Here is an 11,448-nt window from a genome sequence, read left to right on the forward strand (position 1 = left end):
GATGCTCAGATCATTGGCCTCTGTTCGTTTGTCACTTGCTTATGTATAGGTTGTAATTGTCTGCTGCTCATGTTGTCATTTGGTTTAGCCTGAGTTTCCATTGGCTGCTGTGTATGTTGTGAATGGCACAGATGCAGGTTGTGATTGTGTTATGTATAAGTTGTGATTGGCCACTGTGTATGTTGTGATTGGTTGCTATGCAAGTTGTGATTGGCCACTATTTATGTTGTCAATAGTCTCCCTGCATGTTGTTATTGTTGTATAGCTAAGTTACCATTTACCTGATATGTAAATTCATTGCCTACAACACTTTCCTTTGGGGGAAAAAAGGCCGCAAAAAATAAGCATGCCATTAGCTATTGGGATGAGGAAAAAGTAAAGGCAAAAGCCAAATCAAAAGAGAATAGTGACAGAGGCATACTACATGGCGTTACAAATGTCAATAGGGCTTCATCTAGTGCATCCAATACAGAAATACATCTGACCCACCCTGTAAGTAAATCATGTGTAGCTTATTTTGGTGCTGTGTACAATTCGGAGTAATGGTTACTTTCATTACTGTTATTTTGCAAGAAATAAAGAGAACGTATGAAAGGTTGGTGACCATGGTTGAAGGGTTGGTGTCAACAATTGGAGAAGAGTTGGTTTCCCTGCAGTTGAGATTAACAGATGACAATGAGAAGGAAGATGTGGTGGAAGTAGCAAGTAGTAAAGATGATAAAGAGAATGCAATTGAAGATAAAGAAAAGGGTGGAGAAGCTAAAGGAAGCCTGTAACATCGGTTATCTCCAACCTGTTACTAACTTTTTTTTAAACTCCAATTTAATAATACTAACCATAGTAGAAAAGAATCTTAGTATAATATTTGAAACGGCTACCATGGTTATAAAAAGAAATTTGATTTGCCAAAAATGTTGATCATGATAGAAAAGACTTGAACTAATTATTCAAAATGTCTATCATGATTATAAGAGTTTTACTAAGCAAATTGTATGAAAATCGTAATTAATAATATTTCACAATAATTGGGCCTTGGGCTTTGCAAAGTCCAGCACGTCACAATTCATTTCTAAGCCCATAACATGATATTTTAGACTAAAATTTGTCCAAACCAACAGTAATCAATTACTTTCAAAAGTCATTGTGGGTTCACAACTTACAAACCCAAGTAATCCAGCAACAAAAGTAACTAAGACCGTAAGTCTCAAATAATTCAGATTATGCAAAAAGAGCTATATGTGGCAATATACAATACTCATCACATGACAAAAAGGAGGCTATATAAGATAAACTTGATAGCTAAGCCTCCACTGCCTTCCCTGACGGACCAGCCCTAGAGCTATTATCTGAAAATGTTAAAGCACGGGGTGAGGCAAAAGCCTCAGTAACCAACAATCCTACTCATCAAGCATACAAGTAAGTGCTTGAGAGGTATCAAGTGGAACAGTTACTAAATCATAACATTCGCAATTGTCACATGGTTATATATATATATACATATCAAAATACAATATCTCACTCTCAATTCCACCTTATTTCCTCACACCTTATTTCCTCTGACTGAACCCATGGGCTAGTACTATCCCATGTGACTGGTAGTTCAACATAATAAGCTCACCGATCAAGTGATGTGAACAGGCCAAAATCCACAGAGCACAAGATCGGACCATGGGTTCCCTCTAGTCCACTAGAGCGGTGTCATGCACCCTACAACACATGACAGGGCCAAAGGATCAACCAGTGTACATCTGGCGTCCTCCCACCTTATTACCTCTAGAATATGTACAAAATTCACCCCATTATTCTCCCTATAACATGTCTCCCACCAATCAACGTTCACCATCCCCTCTTGTATTTACACTCATGAGAACAGTTATTTACCAATAACATAATAACTTTTAGATTTACCAAAATCGAGATTTCAAAATTTCAATAATCACATCAATCCTCAATTCATTTCTCAATAAATTCTTGTTCCACATGACAAATTTATAAATTCATAATTTCATACTATTTTTCAATAACATAAAGTATCTCAAGACAATTTCAACAATGATGCCTTTTATTGCTCAAATAATAATTCAATGGCATTTCAAGAATCTCATATAATTCGAAATTACTCACAAATATCATACAAGTATACATAACAAGTGGAAAGTGGTTACCTTTCGCCAAGGCTATAAAAAGAATTACTACAAAGGCAATCCTGTGCTCAAACCAATAATCTAATAATTAATCTACACAATTAATATGACCACATATTAATATAAGATAATTAATTAATCTTATATATATATTAGCTAAATTTCTATTTTAATGTAATTTAATTTGTATTCTAAATCCCCCCAACTCTCATAACCCAAAATTAAGTACTTTAGAACTAACTTATAAATTTTCCTAACAGGCTAAAAATATCTAGTTCCATCCTCTGGATTATTTACTTTAATAAAAAGAATTTTCTAAAATTTTCAAATATGAAATTGTTATATTTTAAATTCTAAAAATCTCATTTAAAGTTTAAACCTCAAAATCAAACCATCAAAAATTTAATAATACCTCAAATATTTATAAATAAATAATCTACTCAAAATTCTAATAGTATAACTATCAAATTTTCTTTTTTTTTCACAAATAATAAATTCTTTTAGCTAAAATAATTATTTTAAAACCTCCAGTCATCCAATAAATAAAACTAAACTGATTAAAATCTTAATAATATGTCAAACAACCCAAATAAATTATTTAACACAATTTTGATAGGTAGAAATATAATATATCTTATATATAACAGACTTTTTAACTAAATAAAATTAATTTAAATACTAAAAAATAACAAATGGGTAAATCTAAACCAGTAGAAATGATCTACTATAATAGATCTGTAATATTGTGGTTAACATTCATCAAAATCCAAAACTTATCCCATACATAAGTCTCAAAATTTTCTCTGATTACTATAATAATATTATCATTAGAAAGCTTAAAATATATAGGAAATATTTATAAAGAAAGTTTGATGGAAAGAAGTAATTTTATGTGCCTAAAATATCTTCAAAGTTTGCCCTTTTCTTTACAATGATTGCTGATCCACTCCTTGCTCTCTCTCCCACACTCTTTCTCTTACTCTCCCTTTCTTTCTTTTCTTCCTTTCCTCTCATTCTCTTTTTATTCTAACTCATTCCGTCTTTAATCTATCCATATGCCAATTTTTTCTTCATTCATTTAATCCTTCGTTCCCAAATGTCTTCCTCACATTAAATGTTCCCAACTTTTCCACCGAATTCGGTGGAAAAGGTGTCCTTCATTTTTTTTTCCTTCAAAACTTAAAATAAAATATTATTATTTTACAATAATATAATATAATATTATTTGTTTAATTTACTTATTATTTATTTTTTTTAATTAATTAATTTTAAAAAATTTTTTTAAATCCTAACATAAAATTTTAGGATATTACAAAGCCCAAAAGATTCAATTCTGTCACAAGAGGAAGAACAAAGTGAACCAGAAAAAGATGACAAAGAAGAGGAAAAACGTGCTCTGCATAAAGAAGAAAGTAAATCTCAAGATGAAGAGAAAAGAGAAGAAAGCGAACTAAAGAAAGATGATAAAGAAGAGGACAAAAGTGCTCCGCATGAAAAAGAGAGTCAATCTCAACCTGAAGAGAAAAGAGAAGGGAGTGACTCTGAATCAGGGGATGACGAGGAAGAAAAAACTAAAGACAAGTCTAGTGATGCAGCAGTAGAAGAGGATAAAGGTTTAGGCGATAATGAGGAGGGAAAGGATGAAATGAACAAGGAAGCATAAGGATAAATGGAAATAAGAAGATCAACACAGGTGAGAAGCCGTGCAATCAAATCTCCCTAGTTAGAGGAGGTGAAAAAAACCCGTGGCAAGAGAAAACTTGATGAGAAAGAGGAATTATTTCGGATGTGCACAACCAAGGATAATGGTTATGAAGTTTTTGTAATGGCATTCATGTGTTTTGATTATGTCTAGAAAAGCAGACTAAATAAAACTGGATAAACAAATGGTAACTATGATGACATGATATGCATATATCACAATCCTCTTTGCCATATCCATTTACAACCTCAACGAGGGTTGTTGACAACCCAAACAGAGGTGGTTAACACAATCTTGACAATGCCCCTGACAACTCACTCTGTGGGATACCATAGCTCCTAACTGAATTTTGAAGTCATTTACAGCTTTAATTGAACCAAATATGATGACAGCAAATTTTTACTGCATAAGTTCATTTACAACCTCAATGGGGGTTATTGGCAACCTGAACACAGCTAGTTAACAACCAGGACAATGCCCCTGACAACTCACTCTATGGGATACCACAACTTTTAAATAGATTGTATTATTAGCACATATAACAACCTTAACAAAAAAATTAGGAGCATTTTGAAGTCATTAACAGCTTTAACTGTTGACAATATGATTATACCAGATTTTTACTGCATGAGTCCATTTACAACTGTTAGAAACAATCTCACCCAAGAGGGGGGTGAATTGGGTGAGTTACAAAAATTTAAAATCAAATGCGTGTCAGTATTGAATAAAAACAGGGAGTCAGAGTAAGGAGAAATTTAACCGCAGAGAGGAGACACAAGATTTATACTGGTTCGGTCTAAACCACGTGACCTACTTCCAGTCCCCAGAACACCTCTGAGTATTTCACTATCTTCCAAGATCGACAGGGCTCTTGGTGCCTCGGTACAGTAATTGAATCGCTCAATCACTCCCCCTTACTCCCGTAAGGATACAAGCCCTCTCAAGAGTCCACACTCTTGAGTATCACTCAAGTTTTTAATGAGAGTAGTAATTGGCTCTCTTACAGAGTGAATTTAATGATAAACACTGATGCTCGGTAGTAACGTGAAAACAGAGTATTGAATGCTAAACTAAATAATCGCAAGTGGTAGTTCCGGTATTCAATCTACTCATTAATGCTTCTTCGCGCCTTTTATAGTTGATATCGTTAAGTAGCCGTTAGACGGAAGAGCTTCTAGCCGTTGTGACTCCGTTTGCGTGTTTCGCTGATTTCAACGGCTCCGCCATTAATGCGTCTGAGCTTCTGACACTGTAGGTCGCAGTCTACGTAATCCCGTTGAAGAGCCGTTGCACTCGTTTTCATTAATCTGCATATTTTAAGCTTTGAACAAATGAGAGTCTTGCGGTGAATACTTTAATCTTGAACAAAGAAGAGAAAACAAATTTATCATTCAAAGATTTGTGACGAAATCATTTATCAGTAAGAAGAACAGAAAGTCATTCTGGTTTAGTTTGATCGAAGAGATGATCGATTACTTGATGATAGATCAAGTTATCGATAAACAGAATGAAGACTTTTCGAATTAGATCACCAATATTATCGATCAAGTGTTGGATCATTGACTCTAAGAATTATCATAGCAAGAGGAAATCGTTCCATGATCGAACAAGTGATCGAACACTTGTTTGATCGAACAGATTATCGATAATTCAAATGTTATTGAAATGAAACTTCAGTCATTGATGATCGAACAACTTATCGATAAATGTATGATGGATAATGTTATCGATAAACCATGGGCATGTATATATTCAATGAAAGACACAGACTATCTGAAGTGATCGAACAGCTGATCGATCAATGAATATTCGAACAAATGATCGAATAAAGTAAGAAGAGAAATTTAATCCTGTAAGACAAGGAAACTGATTATCGATCACGTTTTGTGAAAACATGAGTTTAGGGAATTGAATGATCGATCATATTATCGAAAAACCAGTGATCGATTAGGTGATCGAAAAATAGTTCAACATAAGTTAATGCGAATATAGCAATCCTTAGACACTTTATCGATCATGTTATGTGAAAAGTTATTTATGCAAACAAGTTAAATTTATCGATAATGTTATCGATAATTTGGTTGCAGGAAAACTAAATAAGAGTAGATAAAGACATTGATTATCGATCATGTGATCGATAATTTTATGATCAATAAGGTTATCGATCCATCAGTGAAGTTGATTACCTGCATTCAGAGAATTAGAGCATAATGTTCGAACATGTGATCGATAAACAAATGATCGAGAATATGATCGATAAATTGGTAACAGAATTAATGTGCAGAACAAGTAGATTGTGTTACCTTTTATCGAAGTCGTTATTGATGACTGATTTATCGATCACATGATCGATAAATACACTTCAGATTTGGTTCTCTATCAGTAACTCGATTGTTTATCTGATATTATCGATCAGTTGATCGATAATTAACCATACTCTTGTGTGATTTCACGTTAGCGATAATCGATCACTTTATCGATTAATTGCTTATCGAATAGTTCTTCGATCCAAATACCTACTATAAACCTGATTTACATTTGAGCAATTATCTGAAACCTTAGCGATAAACGATTGATTGATCAGTTGATCGATCAAAATACTTAACCCAAATTATCTGACTTTGTTATCATCAAAACTATAATCCTAACATTCTCCCCCTTTTTGATGATAACAAAACATAAGTTATAAATCATCTATCAAGGAGAATATCAACCAGTTTCATATCCTCATAAAGCATGAAAAAAATAAATATCAAGAACATATTATCGATAAAAACACTATCCAGATACACAAAAGGAGATAACATAAAGTCATGACATAGAACCAAAAAGCAACTCATAAAACCATATAAACTACGAAACATCATCAGTTTTCTTCTCCCCCTTTTTGTCAGCATCAGAAGGGGTATGAACTGAAGGAATGGTCAGGGGAATAGGGAGAGGAGGAAGGGGAAAAAGTGGAGAAATAGATGGAAAATGAAAGGAGTGAACAGGTTGGGGTACAGTGATAAGAGCAAGAGTAGTAGGGACTGGAATAGAAGTAGATGGAACAGAAGGAGAAGTGGTGGAAATAGGAGAAGTGGGTAAGGGAGAGGAAGGAGGTGCAGGCTCAGGGTGAGGGGCAGGCTCAGGGTGAGGTGGAGAGGTAGGATGAAAGAGAAGATCCTCATAGCTGAAGCTGGTGCTAGGTGCAGTGAAATGCTGGCAGAGAGAGGTAACTAAGCCTTTAAGCTCTTGGAGTTCCTTGTCCACTGAATTAAACCTCTCGGTAACTTCTCTTTCCAAAACCACCATAGCTTGTTGGTGAAGATCCAGAATCTTAGAAATGCCATCAAACTTCCGGTCAGAAACTTCCCCATAGTCTCTGGCAGTGGAGTAGACTCTGGTCTCAAATGCGCGAAGCTCAGCCTGAAACATTTCCCTGAGGGATCTCTCCATAAAAGATGGACCAGGGGTATGAGATGGAGCAGCAGTGGATTCAGCTTCATCCTGGGTCCGAGATGTACTAGCAGCAGGTTGCTTTCCCTTATCCTTCTGAGATACTTTCTGTGATGGTGTAAAGGGAACAGAGATCCTCATTTTGTGGAGCTGAGTGAGGCCAAAACCAGGAACCTTGGTCTTGAGTTCCCCAGGCTCAAATGGAGCAATGTTATGTGCCTGAAGGAAATAGGTGGCCAGCTGAGGATAGGGAATTGGGGTTGATCTGGACTTATTAAGAACAAAGTCCTTCATCTCAGAGTAAATAAGATCCCCAATATTGATCTTTTCCCCACTAATAATCCGGGCTAGAAGAAGATAATCATCCTGAGTGAGATGTGAGAAACTACCGGATTTGTTTACCATGCACCTAGAATAGATGTAATGGATGATCCTATAGAAATCACACATCTGCTTAGGGGGAAAATTCAGCTCACCGGGATAATCACTATTCTGCATTAAAATTCTATAAGCCTTTACTTCATTCATGTCACCACCTCGCACAAAATCTTGAGTCCCTAGCAGCTCATTTATTTTGGCACTTGTGAGTTTAAAAGCTCTGCCTCTCAGTGTAACTTTCAGACAATTTTCTATGAGATTGTCTTTATCATCATATTTTTCTACTGATTCCATATTACAGTAGAATCTTTTAACCACTTCGGGGCAGTATTCACCACCAATGATTAACCAATTCGAATAATGCTGCAGTGGGTCACTTAAATCAAGATCAATTTGTTTGTTTTTCCTCAGACCCTCTAAGTCCACAGATACCACAGGACAGAATTTTCTATTGGCAAAATCGGCCTTATACTTTGCTACATTAACTTCATTATCGAGATTGCCAGATAATAACTCAGAAAATTCAGTGGGTATACCTTCAGGAGGAATTTCCCGTGCCACCCCTTCACTTGCCCTCTGTTTCTTCTTTCTCGGTTGCTTGGGGATGGATATATTCAAAGCGGATTCCACGGCTTTCTGAACTGAGGCACCATCATCAGACTCGGTCTCCGATTCTTCAGTCACTATCGGTAATTTTGATTTGGACCGAGGAGATTTTCTGAGAGAGGCCGGTTGTTCTTCTGCCCGACTTTCCTGAATTTTCAGAGTAGCCCTCTTCTTCGTTGATTCCTCCCTTACCTTCGGTCTATAACGTTTTCGAGTACCCGAAGCAGTGGTGTCGCTTGATTGAGGTTGTTTCTCCTGCGCTTCTCCCTTTCCACATTTGGTTGCTTCACCCGAGCCATTTCGGAAGTACCGAGGGGTTTTTGTCAGATTAATCGGTTGAAAAACGGTGATTTTGAGGTGGGTGAAGGTTGGAAATGTAGCAGAGATGGATTCGAGTGGAGGAACGGTTGAAGGATTTAAGATAGTGGTGATTCCTGACCGTTGCGCAAAACAGGGGACCGGTATTTTTCGAGTTAGGGTTCGAAAACTGACGAAGGGATTTCAGAACAGTACCGTTATAGTCTTCGAAATTATCGATCAAGTTATCGATCAACACTTGATCGATCACGTGTTCGATAATTATGAAGAACACACTTGAACATAGAGCAAATTTATCGATTACGTTATCGATCATGCATTTATCGGACATATTATCGATAAAGTCAGTAAAAAGGAATGCGTACCTGATATAGTTTATCGATCATCTGTTCGATAATTAAGCTTATCGGTCAGCTTATCGATCAATGCTTACCAATTTTGAAGGATGGGTCTCGAATCCTTGAGGCTCTTGATCGATGTTCTGATCGATAGCGAGTTTATCGATCACGTTATCGATAATTGTAGTGTTGGAGCAATTCCCTTTCTTTACAAAGTGAATTTATCGATCAGCTGATCGATAAATTATCTTCTACTTGCCTTCAGGATTATCGATCAATTGATCGATAATCTCATACTCTGTTTACCTCTGTTTTTCTTCATCGAAACAGAGCTTCCTGCAAAACAAATTTCTACATGCTCCGATGCTTAAGTTAGTTATTTTATCATCAAAACAATAAATTTAAACAATTAATCTTGAGTGATAGCATGACATTTCTTACAGTTCATTGGGATTTACCATTCCCAATTCTCTTCTGAAGAAGTTGAACTTCTGTTGATCTAGAGGTTTCGTGAAGATGTCGGCTATCTGATATTCAGTGGGGATGAATTCAACCTTTACATCTTTCTTTTGAACATGGTCCCGAATAAAGTGATGTCGGACATCGATGTGTTTGGTTCGAGCATGATGGACTGGATTCTTGGACAGACTTATCGTGCTCGTATTATCACATAAGATTGGAATCTCGCGTAAGTTGATTCCTAGATCTTGTATTTGTTGTTTTAGCCATAAGATCTGAGCACAACAGCAGCAGTGGCTACATATTCTGATTCTGTTGAGGAGATTGCCACGGTGTTTTGCTTTTTACTTGACCATGAGACAAGACATCCTCCGAAGAATTGACATTGTCCACTGGTGCTTTTTCTGTCTGTTTTATATCCACCGTGATCGGCGTCTGAGTATCCCATTAGATATTCGGTTCCTCTTTTTGGATACCAGATTCCTAAATTTTGAGTTCCTACAAGATATCTGAGTATCCTCTTGACGGCTTCTTCATGTGACTCTTTTGGAGCTGACTGATATCTTGCACACATTCCCACACTGAACTGAATATCTGGTCTACTTGCAGTGAGGTATAGTAAAGAACCGATCATCCCTCTATATCTTGTTAGATTTATGTCTTTCCCGTCTTCGTCTACATCAAGCGAACAGGTTGAGCTCATAGGAGTCTTTACACTTTTGGCATTCTCCATTCCGAATTTCTTCAGCAACTCCTTTACATATTTCGTCTGGGATATAAATATACCGTTTTTCTTTTGTTTGATTTGTAATCCCAGAAAGAAGTTTAGTTCTCCCATCATGGACATCTCGAATTCTCCCTGCATAAGCTTAGCAAATTCTTGACAGAGATCTTCGTTAGTAGCACCGAAAATAATATCATCTACATATATTTGAACAATCAAAAGATCTTTCCTACTTCTTTTAATGAAAAGTGTGGCATCCACTTTACCTCTTTCAAAACCTTTTTCTATCAGGAAGTTGCTAAGTCGTTCATACCAGGCTCTAGGAGCTTGTTTCAAACCGTACAAAGCCTTTTTAAGTTTGTAAACATGATTAGGAAAATTTGAATTTTCAAAACCGGGAGGTTGTTCGATAAACACTTCTTCTGATATGTAACCGTTCAGAAATGCACTTTTAACATCCATTTGAAATAGTTTGAAATCTTTGATGCAAGCAAATGCCAAAAGAACTCGTATGGCTTCCAATCTAGCTACAGGAGCATACGTTTCTTCATAATCGATTCCCTCTTCTTGATTATAGCCTTTTGCTACTAATCTGGCTTTGTTTCTGACGATCTGAGCCGATTCATCGAGCTTGTTTTTGAATACCCATTTGGTGCCAATGACCGGATGGTCTTCTGGTCTGGGTACCAATTCCCAAACTTGATTTCTCTCAAATTGGTTAAGCTCTTCCTGCATTGCAACTATCCAGAATTCATCTGATAGTTCTTCGTCAATATTAGAGGGTTCAATGTGAGATATGAATGCAGAAAAAAGAACTTCATTGACTATTTGTCTCCGGGTTTTGACCCCTTCATTGACTTTACCGATGACTTGTTCCAGAGGATGATCTCGGTTGTGTCTCCATGCCTTTGGCTGCTCTAGATTTTCTTGTAAAGAAAGATCGTTTAAATCATCCCTGTTTTCTGAAACGGTTTCTGAAAATAATTTGTTCGAGTTTTTGTTCAAATCCAGTTTTTGAAAATTTTGAACGATTTCAGCATCATCATCTACAGGTTTCGAAATTGCTTCAGTTTCAGCAAACACCACATGAATTGATTCTTCTATTGTAAAGGTTCGTTTATTGAAAATTCTATATGCTTTACTACGATTAGAGTAGCCAAGAAACAAACCCTCATCAGCTTTAGGATCGAATTTACCCAGGTTTTCTTTGTTGTTGTTGTGGATATAGCATCTGCTTCCGAAGATCCTTAGGTGTGACAGATTGGGTTTTCTCCCCCTGTACAATTCATATGGAGTCTTCCCGAGCAGTGTTCTGATGTAGGCTCTATTAGATATATAGCA

The 11,448-nt window shown here is 36.3% G+C and overlaps 1 protein-coding gene across 1 annotated transcript; it reads left to right on the forward strand.

The window, feature by feature from the left end:
- Positions 1-542: 542 nt before the first annotated feature.
- LOC114757756 (nucleolar protein 58-like) lies at positions 543-3,807 on the forward strand. The gene is made up of 2 exons (XM_028946821.1): positions 543-772; positions 3,450-3,807. The coding sequence occupies exons 1-2, from the start codon at positions 543-545 to the stop codon at positions 3,805-3,807; spliced, it is 588 nt and encodes a 195-aa protein (XP_028802654.1).
- Positions 3,808-11,448: the final 7,641 nt, after the last annotated feature.

This window comes from Neltuma alba, unplaced genomic scaffold (genome assembly GCF_004799145.2).
Source record: "Neltuma alba isolate B1F8T4 unplaced genomic scaffold, ASM479914v2 tig00010625_pilon, whole genome shotgun sequence".
Lineage (NCBI taxonomy): Eukaryota > Viridiplantae > Streptophyta > Magnoliopsida > Fabales > Fabaceae > Neltuma > Neltuma alba.

Bases quoted from the DNA above. Each gene is read 5' to 3' on its own strand.
- LOC114757756 (XM_028946821.1), top strand. From the start codon at position 543: ATGGTTACTTTCATTACTGTTATTTTGCAAGAAATAAAGAGAACGTAT. The intron at 773-3,449 runs GTAACATCGGTT...ATAAAATTTTAG, and splicing joins GGAGAAGCTAAAGGAAGCCT to GATATTACAAAGCCCAAAAG.